The sequence below is a fragment of the Leucoraja erinacea genome, chromosome 29 (assembly GCF_028641065.1).
Source record: "Leucoraja erinacea ecotype New England chromosome 29, Leri_hhj_1, whole genome shotgun sequence".
In the NCBI taxonomy this organism is placed as follows: domain Eukaryota; kingdom Metazoa; phylum Chordata; class Chondrichthyes; order Rajiformes; family Rajidae; genus Leucoraja; species Leucoraja erinaceus.
The window spans coordinates 12,811,887-12,832,516 of NC_073405.1; the positions used below are offsets into that span (position 1 = coordinate 12,811,887).

General features: G+C 38.2%; 1 protein-coding gene across 1 annotated transcript in view; it reads left to right on the top strand.

Moving 5' to 3' along the window:
- The first annotated feature begins 1,507 nt into the window (after positions 1–1,507).
- Positions 1,508–20,630, top strand: part of LOC129710934 (mucin-16-like) — a 98,689-nt gene continuing 79,566 nt past the window's right edge. Inside the window, exons 1-8 of the mRNA XM_055658241.1 lie at positions 1,508–1,519; positions 13,915–14,098; positions 14,897–15,055; positions 16,469–16,613; positions 19,003–19,172; positions 19,290–19,316; positions 19,871–20,025; positions 20,112–20,179. Coding sequence (XP_055514216.1) covers positions 1,508–1,519; positions 13,915–14,098; positions 14,897–15,055; positions 16,469–16,613; positions 19,003–19,172; positions 19,290–19,316; positions 19,871–20,025; positions 20,112–20,179 — 920 coding nt within the window. The remainder of the gene's footprint in view (positions 1,520–13,914; positions 14,099–14,896; positions 15,056–16,468; positions 16,614–19,002; positions 19,173–19,289; positions 19,317–19,870; positions 20,026–20,111; positions 20,180–20,630) is intronic.

Genomic DNA, 20,630 nt, shown 5'->3' on the forward strand with positions numbered 1-20,630 from the left:
AAGTTAACATGGATTAGCCTTGTATGTTCCATGGCATATACTGTTGCATATCATCTGTCAAAACACCACATATTTTGTTTCCAAAGTCTTTGGTCCCTTGAAAACATATGCGGCCTACTTCCCAGAGTATTCAAGAAAATTATCACATTGATATAAAAAAAAGCAAAATTGTAGTTCAATACATTTTCTGCCCTAATGACACCAGTCTTTAAATTGATCTGAATCAAAAATCTCCACCTTTCCAGAAACCACTGTACCATCTACAAGTACAGAGGCAACTACAACAGCTTCAAGCACCACATCAGTTCCCACATCAACGACAATAGAAACAACTACAGGCAGCACAAGTGCATCTACAACAGAAGCTACCACCACCTTCACGACCACACCACTTACAACCACTGGTGAGTCCGGAATGCTACAGTAAGGCAAATTAAATTTGTTACTTACACATCCAGTGAATAAGAATCATTACAGTAGAAGTGAATGATTCATTACAAATAGAAAAAGTTAACATGGATTGGACATGTGTGTTCCATGGCATATACTGTTGCATATCTTCTGTCAAAAACACCACATATTTATTTTCCAAATTCTTTGGTCCCTTGAAAACACATGCGGCCTACTTGCCAGAAATATTCAAGAAAATTATCACGTTGATAAAAAAAAGCAAAATTGTAGTTCAATACATTTTCTGCCCTAATGACCCCACTCTTAAAATTTAACTCAATCAAAAATCTCCACCTTTCCAGAAACCACTGTACCATCTACAAGTACAGAGGCAACTACAACAGCTTCAAGCACCACATCAGTTCCCACATCAACGACAATAGAAACAACTACAGGCAGCACTAGTGCATCTACAACAGAAGCTACCACCACCTTCACGACCACACCACTGACAACCACTGGTGAGTCCAGAATGCTACAGTAAGGCAAATTAAAATTGTTCCATACACATCCAGTGAATAAGAATCATTACAGTAGAAGTGAATGATTCATTACAAATAGAAAAAGTTAACATGGATTGGACATGTGTGTTCCATGGCATATACTCTTACATATTTTCTGTCAAAAACACCACAGATTTTTTTTCAAAGTTCTTTGGTCCCTTTGAAAACAAATGCGGCCTTCTGCCAGAATATTCAAGAAAATTATCACGTTGATTCAAAAAAAAGCAAAATTGTAGTTCAATACATTTTCTGCCCTAATAACTTCAGTCTTTAAATTTGCCTGAATCAAAAATCTCCACCTTTCCAGAAACCACTGTACCATCTACAAGTACAGAGGCAACTACAACAGCTTCAAGCACAACATCAGTTCCCACATCACCGACAATAGAAACAACAACAGGCAGCACAAGTGCATCTACAACAGAAGCTACCACCACCTTCACGACCACACCACTTACAACCACTGGTGAGTCCAGAATGCTACAGTAAGGCAAAATTAAATTTGTTCCATACACATCCAGTGAATAAGAATCATTACAATAGAACAAGTTAACATGGTTGGCCATGTATGTTCCATGGCATATACTGTTGCATATCTTCTGTCAAAAACACCACATATTTTCTTTCCAAAAGTCTTTGGTCCCTTGAAAACATATGCCGCCTACTTCTCAGAGTATTCAAGAAAATTATCACATTGATAAAAAAAAAAGCAAAATTGTAGTTCAATACATTTTCTGCCCTAATTACTTCAGTCTTTAAATTTATCTGAATCAAAAATCTCCATCTTTCCAGAAACCATTGTACCATCTACAAGTACAGAGGCAACTCCAACAGCTTTAAGCACCACATCAGTTCCCACATCAATGACAATAGAAACAACTACAGGCAGCACAAGTGCATCTACAACAGAAGCTACCACCACCTTCACGACCACACCACTTACAACCACTGGTGAGTCCAGAATGCTACAGTAAGGCAAATTAAATTTGTTCCATACACATCCAATGAATAAGAATCATTACAATAGAACAAGTTAACATGGATTGGCCATGTATGTTCCATGGCATATACTGTTGCATAGCTTCTGTCAAAACACCACAGATTTTGTTTCCAAATTGTTTGCACCTTTGAAAACATGTGTGGCCTTCTGCCAGAATATTCAAGAAAATTATCTCGTTGATACATAAAAACATAATTGCAGTTTAATACATTTTCTGCCCTAATGACACCAGTCTTTAAATTGATCTGAATCAAAAATGTCCACCTTTCCAGAAACCACTGTACCATCTACAAGTACAGAGGCAACTACAACAGCGTCAAGCACAACATCAGTTCCCACATCACCGACAATAGAAACAACAACAGGCAGCACAAGTGCATCTACAACAGAAGCCACCACCACCTTCACGACCACACCACTTACAACCACCGGTGAGTCCAGAATGCTACAGTAAGGCAAATTAAATATGTTCCTTACACATCCAGTGAATAAGAATCATTACAGTAGAACAAGTAAACATGGATTGGCCATGTATGTTCCATGGCATATACTGTTGCATATCTTCTGTCAAAACACCACAGATTTTGTTTCCAAATTCTTTGGTCCCTTGAAAACACATGCGGCCTTCTGCCAGAATATTCAAGAAAATTATCACGTTGATACAAAAAAAACGTAAAATTGCAGTTCAATACATTTTCTGCCCTAATGACACCAGTCTTTAAATTGATCTGAATCAAAAATCTCCACCTTTCCAGAAACCACTGTACCATCTACAAGTACAGAGGCAACTACAACAGCTTTAAGCACCACATCAGTTCCCACATCAACGACAATAGAAACAACTACAGGCAGCACAAGTGCATCTACAACAGAAGCTACCACCACCTTCACGACCACACCACTTACAACCACTGGTGAGTCCGGTAGGCAAGAGTAATGCAAAATAAATATGTTCCTTACACATCCAGTGAATAAGAATCATTACAGTAGAACAAGTTAACATGGTTTGGCCATGTATGTTCCATGGCATATACTGTTGCATATCTTCTGTCAAAACACCACATATTTTCTTTCCAAAGTCTTTGGTCCCTTGAAAACATATGCGGCCTACTTCCCAGAGTATTCAAGACAATTATCACATTGATTAAAAAAAAAGCAAAATTGTAGTTCAATACATTTTCTGCCCTAATTACTTCAGTCTTTAAATTTATCTGAATCAAAAATCTCCATCTTTCCAGAAACCATTGTACCATCTACAAGTACAGAGGCAACTACAACAGCTTTAAGCACCACATCAGTTCCCACATCAATGACAATAGAAACAACTACAGGCAGCACAAGTGCATCTACAACAGAAGCTACCATGTTTACCACCTTCATGACCACACCACTTACAACCACTGGTGAGTCCGGTAGGCAAGAGTAATGCAAAATAAATATGTTCCTTACACATCCAGTGAATAAGAATCATTACAGTAGAACAAGTAAACATGGATTGGCCATGTGTGTTCCATGGCATATAATGTTGCATACTTTCTGTCAAAAACACCACAGAATTTGTTTCCAAATTCTTTGGTCCCTTGAAAACACTTGCGGCCATCTGCCAGAATATTCAAGAAAATTATCACGTTGATAAAAAAAAAGCAAAATTGTAGTTCAATACATTTTCTGCCCTAATGACACCAGTCTTAAAATTTATCTGAATCAAAAATCTCCACCTTTCCAGAAACCACTGTACCATCTACAAGTACAGAGGCAACTACAACAACTTCAAGCACAACATCAGCTCCCACATCATCGACAATAGAAACAACTACAGGCAGCACAAGTGCCTCTACAACAGAAGCCACCACCACCTTCACGACCACACCACTTACAACCACCGGTGAGTCCAGAATGCTACAGTAAGGCAAATTAAATTTGTTCCATACACATCCAATGAATAAGAATCATTACAATAGAACAAGTTAACATGTATTGGCCATGTATGTTCCATGGCATATACTGTTGCATATCTTCTGTCAAAACACCACAGATTTTGTTTCCAAATTGTTTGCACCCTTGAAAACATATGCGGCCTACTTCCCAGAGTATTCAAGAAAATTATCACATTGATATAAAAAAAAAGCAAAATTGTAGTTCAATACATTTTCTGCCCTAATGACACCAGTCTTTAAATTGATCTGAATCAAAAATGTCCACCTTTCCAGAAACCACTGTACCATCTACAAGTACAGCGGCAACTACAACAGCTTCAAGCACCACATCAGTTCCCACGTCAACGACAATAGAAACAACTACAGGCAGCACAAGTGCATCTACAACAGAAGCTACCACCACCTTCACGACCACACCACTTACAACCACTGGTGAGTCCGGAATGCTACAGTAAGGCAAATTAAATTTGTTACTTACACATCCAGTGAATAAGAATCATTACAATAGAACAAGTTAACATGGTGTGGCCATGTATGTTCCATGGCATATACTGTTGCATATCTTCTGTCAGAAAAACCACATATTTTGTTTCCATAGTTCTTTGGTCCCTTGAAAACATATGCGGCCTACTTCCCAGAGTAATCAAGAAAATTATCACCTTGATTAAAAAAAAAGCAAAATTGTAGTTCAATACATTTTCTGCCCTAATTACTTCAGTCTTTAAATTTATCTGAATCAAAAATCTCCACCTTTCCAGAAACCACTGTACCATCTACAAGTACAGAGGCAACTACAACAGCTTCAAGCACCACATCAGTTCCCACGTCAACGACAATAGAAACAACTACAGGCAGCACAAGTGCATCTACAACAGAAGCTACCACCACCTTCACGACCACACCACTTACAACCACTGGTGAGTCCGGTATGCAAGAGTAATGCAAAATAAATATGTTCCTTACACATCCAGTGAATAAGAATCATTACAGTAGAACAAGTAAACATGGATTGGCCATGTGTGTTCCATGGCATATACTGTTGCATACTTTCTGTCAAAAACACCACAGAATTTGTTTCCAAATTCTTTGGTCCCTTGAAAACACTTGCGGCCTTCTGCCAGAATATTCAAGAAAATTATCACGTTGATAAAAAAAAAGCAAAATTGTAGTTCCATACATTTTCTGCCCTAATGACACCAGTCTTAAAATTGATCTGAATCAAAAATGTCCACCTTTCCAGAAACCACTGTACCATCTATAAGTACAGAGGCAACTACAACAGCTTCAAGCACAACATCAGTTCCCACATCACCGACAATAGAAACAACAACAGGCAGCACAAGTGCCTCTACAACAGAAGCCACCACCACCTTCACGACCACACCACTTACAACCACCGGTGAGTCCAGAATGCTACAGTAAGGCAAATTAAATTTGTTCCATACACATCCAATGAATAAGAATCATTACAATAGAACAAGTTAACATGGATTGGCCATGTATGTTCAATGGCATATACTGTTGCATATCTTCTGTCAAAACACCACAGATTTTGTTTCCAAATTCTTTGGTCCCTTGAAAACACATGCGGCCTTCTGCCAGAATATTCAAGAAAATTATCTCGTTGATACAAAAAAAGCATAATTGCAGTTTAATACATTTTGTGCCCTAATGACACCAGTCTTTAAATTTATCTGAATCAAAAATGTCCACCTTTCCAGAAACCACTGTACCATCTACAAGTACAGAGGCAACTACAACAGCTTCAAGTACCACATCAGTTCCCACATCAACGACAATAGAAACAACAACAGGCAGCACTAGTGCACCTACAACGGAAGCTACCACCACCATCACGACCACACCACTTACAACCACTGGTGAGTCCAGTAGGCAAGAGTAATGCAAAATAAATATGTTCCTTACACATCCAGTGAATAAGAATCATTACAGTAGAACAAGTAAACATTGATTGGCCATGTGTGTTCCATGGCATATACTGTTGCATATTTTCTGTCAAAAACACCACAGATGTTGTTTCCAAATTCTTTGGTCCCTTGAAAACACATGCGGCCTTCTGCCAGAATATTCAAGAAAATTATCACGTTGATAAAAAAAAAGTAAAATTGTAGTTCAATACATTTTCTGCCCTAATGACACCAGTCTTTAAATTGATCTGAATCAAAAATGTCCACCTTTCCAGAAACCACTGTACCATCTACAAGTACAGAGGCAACTACAACAGCTTCAAGCACCACATCAGTTCCCACATCAACGACAATAGAAACAACTACAGGCAGCACAAGTGCATCTACAACAGAAGCTACCACCACCTTCACGACCACACCACTTACAACCACTGGTGAGTCCAGAATGCTACAGTAAGGCAAATTAAATTTGTTCCATACACATCCAGTGAATTAGAATCATTACAATAGAACAAGTTAACATGGTTTGGCCCTGTATGTTCCATGGCATATACTGTTGCATATCTTCTGTCAAAACACCACATATTTTCTTTCCAAAGTCTTTGGTCCCTTGAAAACATATGCGGCCTACTTCCCAGAGTATTCAAGAAAATTATCACATTGATTAAAAAAAAAGCAAAATTGTAGTTCAATACATTTTCTGCCCTAATTACTTCAGTCTTTAAATTTATCTGAATCAAAAATCTCCAACTTTCCAGAAACCACAGTACCATCTACAAGTACAGAGGCAACTACAACAACTTCAAGCACAACATCAGCTCCCACATCATCGACAATAGAAACAACTACAGGCAGCACAAGTGCATCTACAACAGAAGCCACCACCACCTTCACGACCACACCACTTACAACCACCGGTGAGTCCAGAATGCTACAGTAAGGCAAATTAAATTTGTTCCATACACATCCAATGAATAAGAATCATTACAATAGAACAAGTTAACATGGATTGGCCATGTATGTTCCATGGCATATACTGTTGCATAGCTTCTGTCAAAACACCACAGATTTTGTTTCCAAATTGTTTGCACCTTTGAAAACATGTGTGGCCTTCTGCCAGAATATTCAAGAAAATTATCTCGTTGATACAAAAAAAACATAATTGCAGTTTAATACATTTTCTGCCCTAATGACACCAGTCTTTAAATTGATCTGAATCAAAAATGTCCACCTTTCCAGAAACCACTGTACCATCTACAAGTACAGAGGCAACTACAACAGCTTCAAGCGCCACATCAGTTCCCATATCAACGACAATAGAAACAACAACAGGCAGCACTAGTGCACCTACAACGGAAGCTACCACCACCTTCACGACCACACCACTTACAACCACTGGTGAGTCCAGTAGGCAAGAGTAATGCAAAATAAATATGTTCCTTACACATCCAGTGAATAAGAATCATTACAGTAGAACAAGTAAACATTAGAAAAAGTGGATTGGACATGTGTGTTCCATGGCATATACTGTTGCATATTTTCTGTCAAAAACACCACAGATGTTGTTTCCAAATTCTTTGGTCCCTTGAAAACACATGCGGCCTTCTGCCAGAATATTCAAGAAAATTATCACGTTGATAAAAAAAAAGTAAAATTGTAGTTCAATACATTTTCTGCCCTAATGACACCAGTCTTTAAATATATCTGAATCAAAAATCTCCACCTTTCCAGAAACCATTGTACCATCTACAAGTACAGAGGCAACTACAACAGCTTCAAGCACCACATCAGTTCCCACATCAACGACAATAGAAACAACTACAGGCAGCACAAGTGCATCTATAACAGAAGCTACCACCACCTTCACGACCACACCACTTACAACCACTGGTGAGTCCAGAATGCTACAGTAAGGCAAATTAAATTTGTTCCATACACATCCAGTGAATTAGAATCATTACAATAGAACAAGTTAACATGGTTTGGCCATGTATGTTCCATGGCATATACTGTTGCATATCTTCTGTCAAAACACCACATATTTTCTTTCCAAAGTCTTTGGTCCCTTGAAAACATATGCGGCCTACTTCCCAGAGTATTCAAGAAAATTATCACATTGATTAAAAAAAAAGCAAAATTGTAGTTCAATACATTTTCTGCCCTAATTACTTCAGTCTTTAAATTTATCTGAATCAAAAATGTCCACCTTTCCAGAAACCACTGTACCATCTATAAGTACAGAGGCAACTACAACAGCTTCAAGCACAACATCAGTTCCCACATCACCGACAATAGAAACAACAACAGGCAGCACAAGTGCATCTACAACAGAAGCCACCACCACCTTCACGACCACACCACTTACAACCACCGGTGAGTCCAGAATGCTACAGTAAGGCAAATTAAATTTGTTCCATACACATCCAATGAATAAGAATCATTACAATAGAACAAGTTAACATGGATTGGCCATGTATGTTCCATGGCATATACTGTTGCATATCTTCTGTCAAAACACCACAGATTTTGTTTCCAAATTCTTTGGTCCCTTGAAAACACAGGCGGCCTTCTGCCAGAATATTCAAGAAAATTATCTCGTTGATACAAAAAAAGCATAATTGCAGTTTAATACATTTTGTGCCCTAATGACACCAGTCTTTAAATTTATCTGAATCAAAAATGTCCACCTTTCCAGAAACCACTGTACCATCTACAAGTACAGAGGCAACTACAACAGCTTCAAGCGCCACATCAGTTCCCATATCAACGACAATAGAAACAACAACAGGCAGCACTAGTGCACCTACAACGGAAGCTACCACCACCTTCACGACCACACCACTTACAACCACTGGTGAGTCCAGTAGGCAAGAGTAATGCAAAATAAATATGTTCCTTACACATCCAGTGAATAAGAATCATTACAGTAGAACAAGTAAACATTGATTGGCCATGTGTGTTCCATGGCATATACTGTTGCATATTTTCTGTCAAAAACACCACAGATGTTGTTTCCAAATTCTTTGGTCCCTTGAAAACACATGCGGCCTTCTGCCAGAATATTCAAGAAAATTATCACGTTGATAAAAAAAAAGTAAAATTGTAGTTCAATACATTTTCTGCCCTAATGACACCAGTCTTTAAATTGATCTGAATCAAAAATGTCCACCTTTCCAGAAACCACTGTACCATCTACAAGTACAGAGGCAACTACAACAGCTTCAAGCACCACATCAGTTCCCACATCAACGACAATAGAAACAACAACAGGCAGCACAAGTGCATCTACAACAGAAGCCACCACCACCTTCACGACCACACCACTTACAACCACTGGTGAGTCCAGAATGCTACAGTAAGGCAAATTAAATTTGTTCCATACACATCCAGTGAATTAGAATCATTACAATAGAACAAGTTAACATGGTTTGGACATGTATGTTCCATGGCATATACTGTTGCATATCTTCTGTCAAAACACCACATATTTTCTTTCTTAAGTCTTTGGTCCTTTGAAAACATATGCCGCCTACCCAGAGTATTCAAGAAAATTATCACATTGATTAAAAAAAAAGCAAAATTGTAGTTCAATACATTTTCTGCCCTAATTACTTCAGTCTTTAAATTTATCTGAATCAAAAATCTCCACCTTTCCAGAAACCACTGTACCATCTACAAGTACAGAGGCAACTACAACAACTTCAAGCACAACATCAGTTCCCACATCATCGACAATAGAAACAACTACAGGCAGCACAAGTGCATCTACAACAGAAGCCACCACCACCTTCACGACCACACCACTTACAACCACCGGTGAGTCCAGAATGCTACAGTAAGGCAAATTAAATTTGTTCCATACACATCCAATGAATAAGAATCATTACAAAAGAACAAGTTAACATGGATTGGCCATGTATGTTCCATGGCATATACTGTTGCATATCTTCTGTCAAAACACCACATATTTTCTTTGCAAATTGTTTGCACCTTTGAAAACATGTGTGGCCTTCTGCCAGAATATTCAAGAAAATTATCTCGTTGATACAAAAAAACATAATTGCAGTTTAATACAATTTCTGCCCTAATTACTTCAGTCTTTAAATTTATCTGAATCAAAAATCTCCATCTTTCCAGAAACCATTGTACCATCTACAAGTACAGAGGCAACTACAACAGCTTTAAGCACCACATCAGTTCCCACATCAATGACAATAGAAACAACTACAGGCAGCACAAGTGCATCTACAACAGAAGCTACCACCACCTTCATGACCACACCACTTACAACCACTGGTGAGTCCGGTAGGCAAGAGTAATGCAAAATAAATATGTTCCTTACACATCCAGTGAATAAGAATCATTACAGTAGAACAAGTAAACATGGATTGGCCATGTGTGTTCCATGGCATATAATGTTGCATACTTTCTGTCAAAAACACCACAGAATTTGTTTCCAAATTCTTTGGTCCCTTGAAAACACTTGCGGCCATCTGCCAGAATATTCAAGAAAATTATCACGTTGATAAAAAAAAAGCAAAATTGTAGTTCAATACATTTTCTGCCCTAATGACACCAGTCTTAAAATTTATCTGAATCAAAAATCTCCACCTTTCCAGAAACCACTGTACCATCTACAAGTACAGAGGCAACTACAACAACTTCAAGCACAACATCAGCTCCCACATCATCGACAATAGAAACAACTACAGGCAGCACAAGTGCATCTACAACAGAAGCCACCACCACCTTCACGACCACACCACTGACAACCACTGGTAAGTCCAGCATGCTACAGTAAGGCAAAATAAATATGTTCCTTACACATCCAATGAATAAGAATCATTACAGTAGAACAAGTAAACATGGATTGGCCATGTATGTTCCATGGCATATACTGTTGCATATCTTCTGTCAAAACACCACAGATTTTGTTTCCAAATTTTGGTCCTTTGAAAACATGCGTGGGCTCTGCCAGAATATTCAAGAAAATTATCACGTTGATAAAAAAAAAGCAAAATTGTAGTTCAATACATTTTCTGCCCTAATGACACCAGTCTTTAAATTTATCTGAATCAAAAATGTCCACCTTTCCAGAAACCACTGTACCATCTACAAGTACAGAGGCAACTACAACAGCTTCAAGCACCACATCAGTTCCCACATCAACGACAATAGAAACAACTACAGGCAGCACTAGTGCATCTACAACAGAAGCTACCACCACCTTCACGACCACACCACTTACAACCACCGGTGAGTCCAGAATGCTACAGTAAGGCAAATTAAATTTGTTCCATACACATCCAATGAATAAGAATCATTACAAAAGAACAAGTTAACATGGATTGGCCATGTATGTTCCATGGCATATACTGTTGCATATCTTCTGTCAAAACACCACAGATTTTGTTTCCAAATTGTTTGCACCTTTGAAAACATGTGTGGCCTTCTGCCAGAATATTCAAGAAAATTATCTCGTTGATACAAAAAAAACATAATTGCAGTTTAATACATTTTCTGCCCTAATGACACCAGTCTTTAAATTTATCTGAATCAAAAATGTCCACCTTTCCAGAAACCACTGTACCATCTACAAGTACAGAGGCAACTACAACAGCTTCAAGTACCACATCAGTTCCCACATCAACGACAATAGAAACAACTACAGGCAGCACTAGTGCACCTAGAACAGAAGCTATCAACACCTTCACGACCACACCACTGACAACCACTGGTGAGTCCAGAAGGCAAGCTATAGTAAGGCAAATAAATATGTTCCATACACATCCAGTGAATAAGAATCATTACAGTAGAAGTTAATGATTCATTACAAATAGGAAAAGTTAACATGGATTGGACATGTGTGTTCCATGGCATATACTGTTGCATATCTTCTGTCAGAAAAACCACATATTTTGTTTCCAAAGTCTTTGGTCCCTTGAAAACATATGCGGCCTACTTCCCAGAGTATTCAAGAAAATTATCACATTGATACAAAAAAAAAGCAAAATTGTAGTTCAATACATTTTCTGCCCTAATGACACCAGTCTTAAAATTTATCTGTATCAAAAATCTCCACCTTTCCAGAAACCACTGTACCATCTACAAGTACAGAGGCAACTACAACAGCTTCAAGCACCACATCAGTTCCCACATCAACGACAATAGAAACAACTACAGGCAGCACAAGTGCATCTACAACAGAAGCTACCACCACCTTCACGACCACACCACTTACAACCACTGGTGAGTCCGGAATGCTACAGTAAGGCAAATTAAATATGTTCCTTACACATCCAGTGAATAAGAATCATTACAGTAGAACAAGTAAACATAGAAAAAGATTGGCCATGTGTGTTCCATGGCATATACTGTTGCATACTTTCTGTCAAAAACACCACAGAATTTGTTTCCAAATTCTTTGGTCCCTTGAAAACACTTGCGGCCATCTGCCAGAATATTCAAGAAAATTATCACGTTGATAAAAAAAAAGCAAAATTGTAGTTCAATACATTTTCTGCCCTAATGACACCAGTCTTAAAATTTATCTGAATCAAAAATCTCCACCTTTCCAGAAACCACTGTACCATCTACAAGTACAGAGGCAACTACAACAACTTCAAGCACAACATCAGCTCCCACATCATCGACAATAGAAACAACTACAGGCAGCACAAGTGCATCTACAACAGAAGCCACCACCACCTTCACGACCACACCACTGACAACCACTGGTAAGTCCAGCATGCTACAGTAAGGCAAAATAAATATGTTCCTTACACATCCAATGAATAAGAATCATTACAAAAAAACAAGTTAAAATGGATTGGCCATGTATGTTCCATGGCATATACTGTTGCATATCTTCTGTCAAAACACCACAGATTTTGTTTCCAAATTGATTGCACCTTTGAAAACATGTGTGGGCTCTGCCAGAATATTCAAGAAAATTATCTCGTTGATACAAAAAAAACATAATTGCAGTTTAATACATTTTCTACCCTAATGACACCAGTCTTTAAATTGATCTGAATCAAAAATGTCCACCTTTCCAGAAACCACTGTACCATCTACAAGTACAGAGGCACCTACAACATCTTCAAGCACCACATCAGTTCCCACATCAACGACAATAGAAACAACTACAGGCAGCACAAGTGCATCTACAACAGAAGCTACCACCACCTTCACGACCACACCACTTACAACCACCGGTGAGTCCAGAATGCTACAGTAAGGCAAATTAAATTTGTTCCATACACATCCAATGAATAAGAATCATTACAATAGAACAAGTTAACATGGATTGACCATGTATGTTCCACGGCATATAATGTCGCATATCTTCTGTCAAAACACCACAGATTTTCTTTCCAAAGTCTTTGGTCCCTTGAAAACATATGCGGCCTACTTCCCAGAGTATTCAAGAAAATTATCACATTGATAAAAAAAAAAGCAAAATTGTAGTTCAATACATTTTCTGCCCTAATGACACCAGTCTTAAAATTTATCTGTATCAAAAATCTCCACCTTTCCAGAAACCACTGTACCATCTACAAGTACAGAGGCAACTACAACAGCTTTAAGCACCACATCAGTTCCCACATCAATGACAATAGAAGCAACTACAGGCAGCACTAGTGCATCTACAACAGAAGCTACCACCACCTTCTCGACCACACCACTTACAACCACTGGTGAGTCCAGAATGCTACAGTAAGGCAAATTAAATTTGTTCCTTACACATCCAATGAATAAGAATCATTACAATAGAGCAATATATGCCATGGAACACACATGGATTGGTCATGTGTGTTCCATGGCATATACTGTTGCATATCTTTCTGTCAAAAAACCACCACAGTTTTTCTTTCCAAAACATATGCTTTGGTCCCACATTGAAAAACAAATAGCAAAATTGTAGGCAATACATTTTCTGCCAGAATATTCAAGAAAAATTATCCTGAATCAAAAATCTCCACCTCTCCTTAAAAAAAACCAAAATTTTGTTTCCAATTCTTTGGTGCCCTAAAACAAATGACTTCCAGTCTTGAAAACATTTATCTGAATCAAAAAAATCTCCACCTTTCCAGAAACCACTGTACCATGACTTGAACATAAAATCTACAGAGGCAACTACAACAACTTCAAGCACAACAGCTTCAAGCACCACATCAGTTCCCACATCAACGACAATAGAAACAACTACAGGCAGCACAAGTGGATCTACAACAGAACCTACCACCACCTTCACGACCACACCACTTACAACCACTGGTGAGTCCGGTATGCAAGAGTAATGCAAAATAAATATGTTACTTACACATCCAGTGAATAAGAATCATTACAGCAGAACAAGTTAACATGGATTGGCCATGTGTGTTCCATAGCATGTACTGTTGGGATATCTTCTGTCAAAAACACCACAGATTTTGTTTCCAAATTCTTTTGTCTCTTGAAAACTTATGCGGCCTATCAGACAGGATATTCCACAAATTATCACGTTGATACAAAAAGATGCAAAATTACAATTCAATGTATTTTCTCCCCGAAAGACTCCAGTCTTTAAATTTACTTGAACCTAAAATCTCCACCTTTCCAGCAACCACGCTACCATCTACAAGTGCGGAAGCAACCACAACAGCTTCAAGCACCACATCGGTTCCCATATCAGCGGCAATAGAAACAACTCCAGGCAGCTCAAGTGTATCTACAATGGAAGCTACCACCACCTTCACATCCACACAACTTGCAACTACTGGTGAATCCATTATGCCAGAGTAATTCAAAATAAATCTGTTCCTTACACATCCAGAGAATTAGAATCATTGCAAATCGACCAAGTTAACATGTATATGCCATATGACTTATGCTGCTGACATATCATCTGTCAAAAACAGCATACATGGTTTCCAAATTCTTTGATCTCTTGAAAACATGTGTGGCCTACTTCCCAGAATATTCAACAAATGATCATGTTGATATAAAAAGACGCTAAATTAGAATTCAATAAATTTTGTGCCCTTAAGATTCCAGTCCTTAAATTTACCTGCACCAAAATCTCCATCTTTCCAGAAACTACTGTACCATCCTCAAGTACAGAGCCAACTCCAATAGCATCCAATGCGACATCAGTTCCCACGACAACAACAATAGAAACAACTACAGGCAGCACCAGTGCAACTACAACAGAAGCTACCACCACCTTCACGACCACACCACTTACAAACACTGGTGAGTACGTTATGCCAGAGTAATGCAAATTAAATCTGTTTCTTACACATCCAGAGAATAAGAAACAATGCAAATCGAACACGTTAACATGTTTTTTGCATTATGACCTATGCTGCTGGCACATCTTCTGTCAAATAAAGCACACATGATGTTTCCTAATTCTTTGGTATCTTGAAAACACATGTGACCTACTTCCCAGAATTGTGAACAAATTATCACCTTGATACAAAAAGATGCCAAATTGGATTACAATGCATTTTCTGCCCTTAAGATTCCAGTCAATAAATTTACCTGCACCAAAAATCTCAATTTTTCCAGAAACCACTGTACCATCCACAAGTACAGAGTCAATTACACTAGCATCAATCACGACATCAGTTTCCACATCCAGATTCAGATTCAGATTCAATTTTAATTGTCATTGTCAGTGTACAGTACAGGGACAACGAAATGCATTTAGCATCTCCCTGGAAGAGCGACATAGCAAATGATTTGAATAAATAATTATAAGTGTCCGGGGGGTGTGGTAATTGGCAGTCACCGAGGTACGTTGTTGAGTAGAGTGACAGCCGCTGGGAAGAAGCTGTTCCTCGACCTGCTGGTTCGGCAACGGAGAGACCTGTAGCGCCTCCCGGATGGTAGGAGGGTAAACAGTCCATGGTTGGGGGGTGAGAGCCGTCCGTGGCGATGCATCAACAACAATAGAAACAACAGGCAGCAGCACCAGTGCAACTACAACAGAAGCTGCCCCCACCGTCACAACCACACATCTTACAACCATTGGTGATTCCGGTAGGCAAGAGTAATGCAAAATAAATCTGTTCCTTACACATCCAGTGTATAAGAAACATTACAAATAGAACAAGTAAACATGTATTGGTCAAGTGTGTTCCATGGCATATGCTGTTGGCATATCATTTGTCTAATACAGCACACTAATGTGATCCCTAATTAATTTAAAAAGCTGAGCCTTACTTTACAGAGAGGGCAGGCTGTGAGTGGGCATAGAAACCATCTTGAATGGAACTAATTTTGAATGGAGCAGGTTGTTCTGTATGTTTCCCCAGTAAAATCAATGCATTGTTATGATTGTAGGAAAATCAGATAAAAATTGGAACATGACTATTTAGGAAAGTTATTCTTGTTCAACATGTTCAACTTGTGACCTGCATATTGTACACCAAGAAAGATCCACTTTAATTTGTCACCATCTTGATGATTTGTCACCACCTGGAACAAGGTTGAATCTTTGAAGAAAAACAGACACAAAGTGCTAGAGTAACTCAGTGCGTCAAGCAGCATCTCTGGAGAAAATGGATAGGTGACGTTTCGGGTCGGGACTCTTTTTCAGACTGATTGTATTAAGGAGAGTGTAAAAATGTTTAACTTCATTTTGCTTTGTATCTCTTTCAGATATAGTGGAACCCCCGATAGTACCAGTTACGGTAAAACCAAATGAAAAAGATCGGATGAAACTATTTAACGTCACCTTCAATGTGTTCAAACTGCCATTCACACCAAAGGTTGAATCTTTGAAGAAAAACAACAAAGTGCTAGAGTAACTCAGTGCGTCAAGCAGCATCTCTGGAGAAAATGATAGTGACGTTTCGGGTCGGGAAATCCAAAATCTCCAAAGAAGACACTTTAATTGTAATTAGTTCCCCATTGTACAACATCGAATCAGCGAACATTATTAATGAGGTAAACATAATATCTATGATTAGGATCGAGAATAATACATTTAATTATACTTTACATACTAAAATGAAAATTTTAATTTCCAACAGCTGAATAATCTGTTTGCGAATAGCAGTGTAAATTCAACATTTTTAAGGTGTCAGTCTGCATCTTTCCGGTAAGAAAATAATAATTTATTTGACAATTCCAAGATAACATGAATGTAAACCTATATCAATGCTCAAACAGCATGCAATTATTAAATAATACTAAATAGCAAGTCATAGTAAGAAAATTCTCACATTCATAGCCTGGTGTTTGCATGAGTTATGGACTAGTTTATCTACAATAACTGATAAATTATTGTAAATAATTTATCTAATAAACCTGTTACATGTAAGAGTCTCATTTTGCTTCAATTGTGGTGGGTATGACAAATAAACACTTTCATTGTCCCTCTTTTGCACTATCATGGTCTAGTTTACTTAGAATATTAGATGATATATTGTACTTTTTTTTTAAACAAATGTACTTGTAGAAAATAAGTTTCATTGTTCTAGTTTGTTTCTCGTGTACATGCCAAGTTAACTCTGTATTCCCTCACTGTATTGTCATGCTTAAGAGCCGATTTGGATCTTGTTAGTTAGTACTGACATTTCTGATTCAAATACATTTTTTACATTTAAATAACATTAATTTGGGGCTTCCAAACAAACTCAAACACGTAGGATGTACTCAGCTTTAGAAAGTCCCAATATGTCAGTTGATTTCATCTCTGACCCTCGCCTGGAGTTTATTAGACTCCACTCCTAATAAGAGCACCAAGTATTTTGCTTGAATTTAACCACCTTAATGTGGTGTCGGGTGTGAAATAGGATTAGAGAAGCAATTCTGTCAATGGGGATTCTATCAATGGTGACCCCCCTGTCAATTGGGATTATAACAAACATAAAAAATTATAAAAGGACTGGACAAGCTAGATGCAAGAAAAATGTTCCCAATGTTGGGCGAGTCGAGAACCAGGGGCCACAGTCTTAGGATAAAGGGGAGGTCATTTAAGAGGTGAGGAAAAACGTTTTCACCTAGAGAGTTGTGAATTTATGGAATTCCCTGCCACAGAAGGCAGTGGAGGCCAAATCACTGGAGGGACTTAAGAGAGAGTTAGATAGAGCTCTAGGGACTAGTGGAGTCAAGGAATATGGGGAGAAGGCAGGCACGGGTTATTGATAGGGGACGATCAGCCATGATCACAATGAATGGCGGTGCTGGCTCGAAGGGCCGAATGGCCTCCTCCTGCACCTATTTTGTATGTTTCTATAGAGCAACAAATTCGAATGCAAAGTAAAAGATAAGTTTCTTGTTAACTTACATTCTTAAGGTTAATTTAGCTAACGAAATTCCATTTTTTAAACATTTCATCAACTTTATTTTGGTTATAAATCATTTTCTGAAATTTTCATTATTTTTAAACATCTTGGGAGATCTGAGAAATGTACGGCCTACTGAAACTCACTCACGTAGTTGACAGCCAATATAACCAGAGACAGAACTTTGTGTGATGTTAAAGCTTGAGGAGTGTTTGCTGGTGGGGCATGTTCACTGTGTCTCTTGAGACCCCACCATTTTGGCTGGTATACTTTTATGTTTTAGAGATACAATGTGGAAACAGGCCTATCAGCTCAACAAGTCCATGTCAACCATTGATCATCCATTAAACACTAGTTCTATGTTATTTCAATATTCTCGTCCACTCCCTACACATTAAGTGGAACTTACAGAGGTTCTATACCCTACAAATATACACGAACAACCGGAGGATACCCATGCAGCCCCTGAGCGAATGTACACCCAGAGAGCACCGTGGATTAAACCCGGATGTCTGGCGGTATGAGGCAGCATCTCGACCAGCTGCACCACTGTGCCATTCTTTCCCCAGGATTCCTTGGGTCAGGAGATCTGCCAATTTGGTCATTTGGAGGGTAATAGGCAAAGATACCAGGTAAGTGGAAAGGCCCATCAGGCTCTGGTGCAACTTGCAACGTAATTTTATTGAAGAAAAATAATTACATGGAAAACAGAAAGTGTTGAAAATATCCAGCTGGACAGATAACGTCATGTCCGAAACAAATCCAGGACCTGTTCATTTTAGAAATCAATACATTAATTATTTATACAGGAATATATCTTTCTAGCTGTAACAGACATTCAATTATTTGGTATTAGGTTGAAAGGTTTTAAGCTAATTAACACCTGCTCTTTGTCCATTACAGTCCAGCAAGTGATGGCAATACTACAGTGGAGGCAATCTGTGTCTTCAAAATCCTTATTTCAAGCCAACGAGTTGATGAAGTTCAGATTTACCATGCATTTCAGAACGACACAGAAGACATCACCACTTTGGGGTCATATTCATTAGATAACAACAGCCTATTTGTGAATGGTACATCTTAGTATTAATTAAATTTCTATTTAATTGTATTAAAACTGTTATCTGATAATATTTTACTTTGTATGTGTTTTCTTGCCCAGCAATATAACTACTCTCTTGCTTTTGCAGGTTACCATGAACCAAGACCTACAGCCAGTGAGTACCATTTGTAATTCCGTTTTTTACTAAATTTTCTTTTATAGTGAATATCAACAGTAAATATTCTTTACCAAAAATTGAATGAATATTGTCACATGTGCCCTCCATATTAGTGATGCAGTCTTGGCAACAGTGTGACAAGGGAAAGTGGATGAGATGTGACTGTCCCATCAACATCAATAGTTTCACCACCACTGATGGCCATTCACTCTATCATACACAACTCAAAATATCCATGGTACAAATTACTATGACATTGGAAATGAAAAACATTGACTGTTGGAGTCAGAGATAGCTGGGGCACAGAAATTGTCTCTTTGGATCACTAATCCTATATTAATCGTTTTTATTCTCTCCTCAACCGCATCATCAATATCCTCCCGTTGACATACAAACTTGGATAATTTTACAGTAGCCATTTAGCCGAGACCAATACAGTATTTGTCTATATATAACACTTTGTCCAATTTTTACACCGAAATATAAAAATGATTCGGCAAAAAGCAATTTTTTAATTCATTGTTTAATAATTTTTCTTAATTCCTTAACAGCGATATTACCAATACAGACCACAACTCCAAATATGCAAACAAATCCCCTTGATTTTAACGTGACCTTCGTTGTAACAAACTTGACCTCAGCAGCAGATTTACAAGATCCCAATTCAGCATTGTTCAACTCTACAGCAAGTGTTATTGTTTTGCAGGTCAGTTGACAAATTACTGATTGATTTAATTAATTCATTACTCATGGTTCAGAGAGGCTAATACTCTAACCATTGTCTGTTTACAGCTGAACCAACTGTTTCGCAGCAGTAATGTTAACAAAACCTTCTTCAGCTGCAAAGTTCTTTCATTCAGGTAAGGAAAACTAAGATTAATCCGGGTCAGTATTTGCATCAACACCACGGGCAACCTCAGACAAGCACATGTAACTGCAAGTGCATCAACATTTCCTAAATGGCAACTCTGATAGAAAAATGGCAAGCTCATATTTAGACTTGTTTTTCTCAAACATAATTCCCAAACCAATATTTGTGGATTTCTAGGGAGTTTCACAACGTCCATGGTGGTGCATCCCAAGTAATTAATGTGCCATGGACACAATGATATGTAGGTTCATGGACATGCAGTGGTGCACCAGAAATATCAGAAGGTGACTTTCAGATTCTAGACATTTCCCGCATCATGCAGATATTGTGGTCGACTCATGTAAATGTTGCCACCAAGTGCTTGCAAGGTCTGCTTTAGCATTGGTTTGAGAGGAAACAGATCCAGGCCATGGATTGCAGTGGTGAAAACACATCTCTGA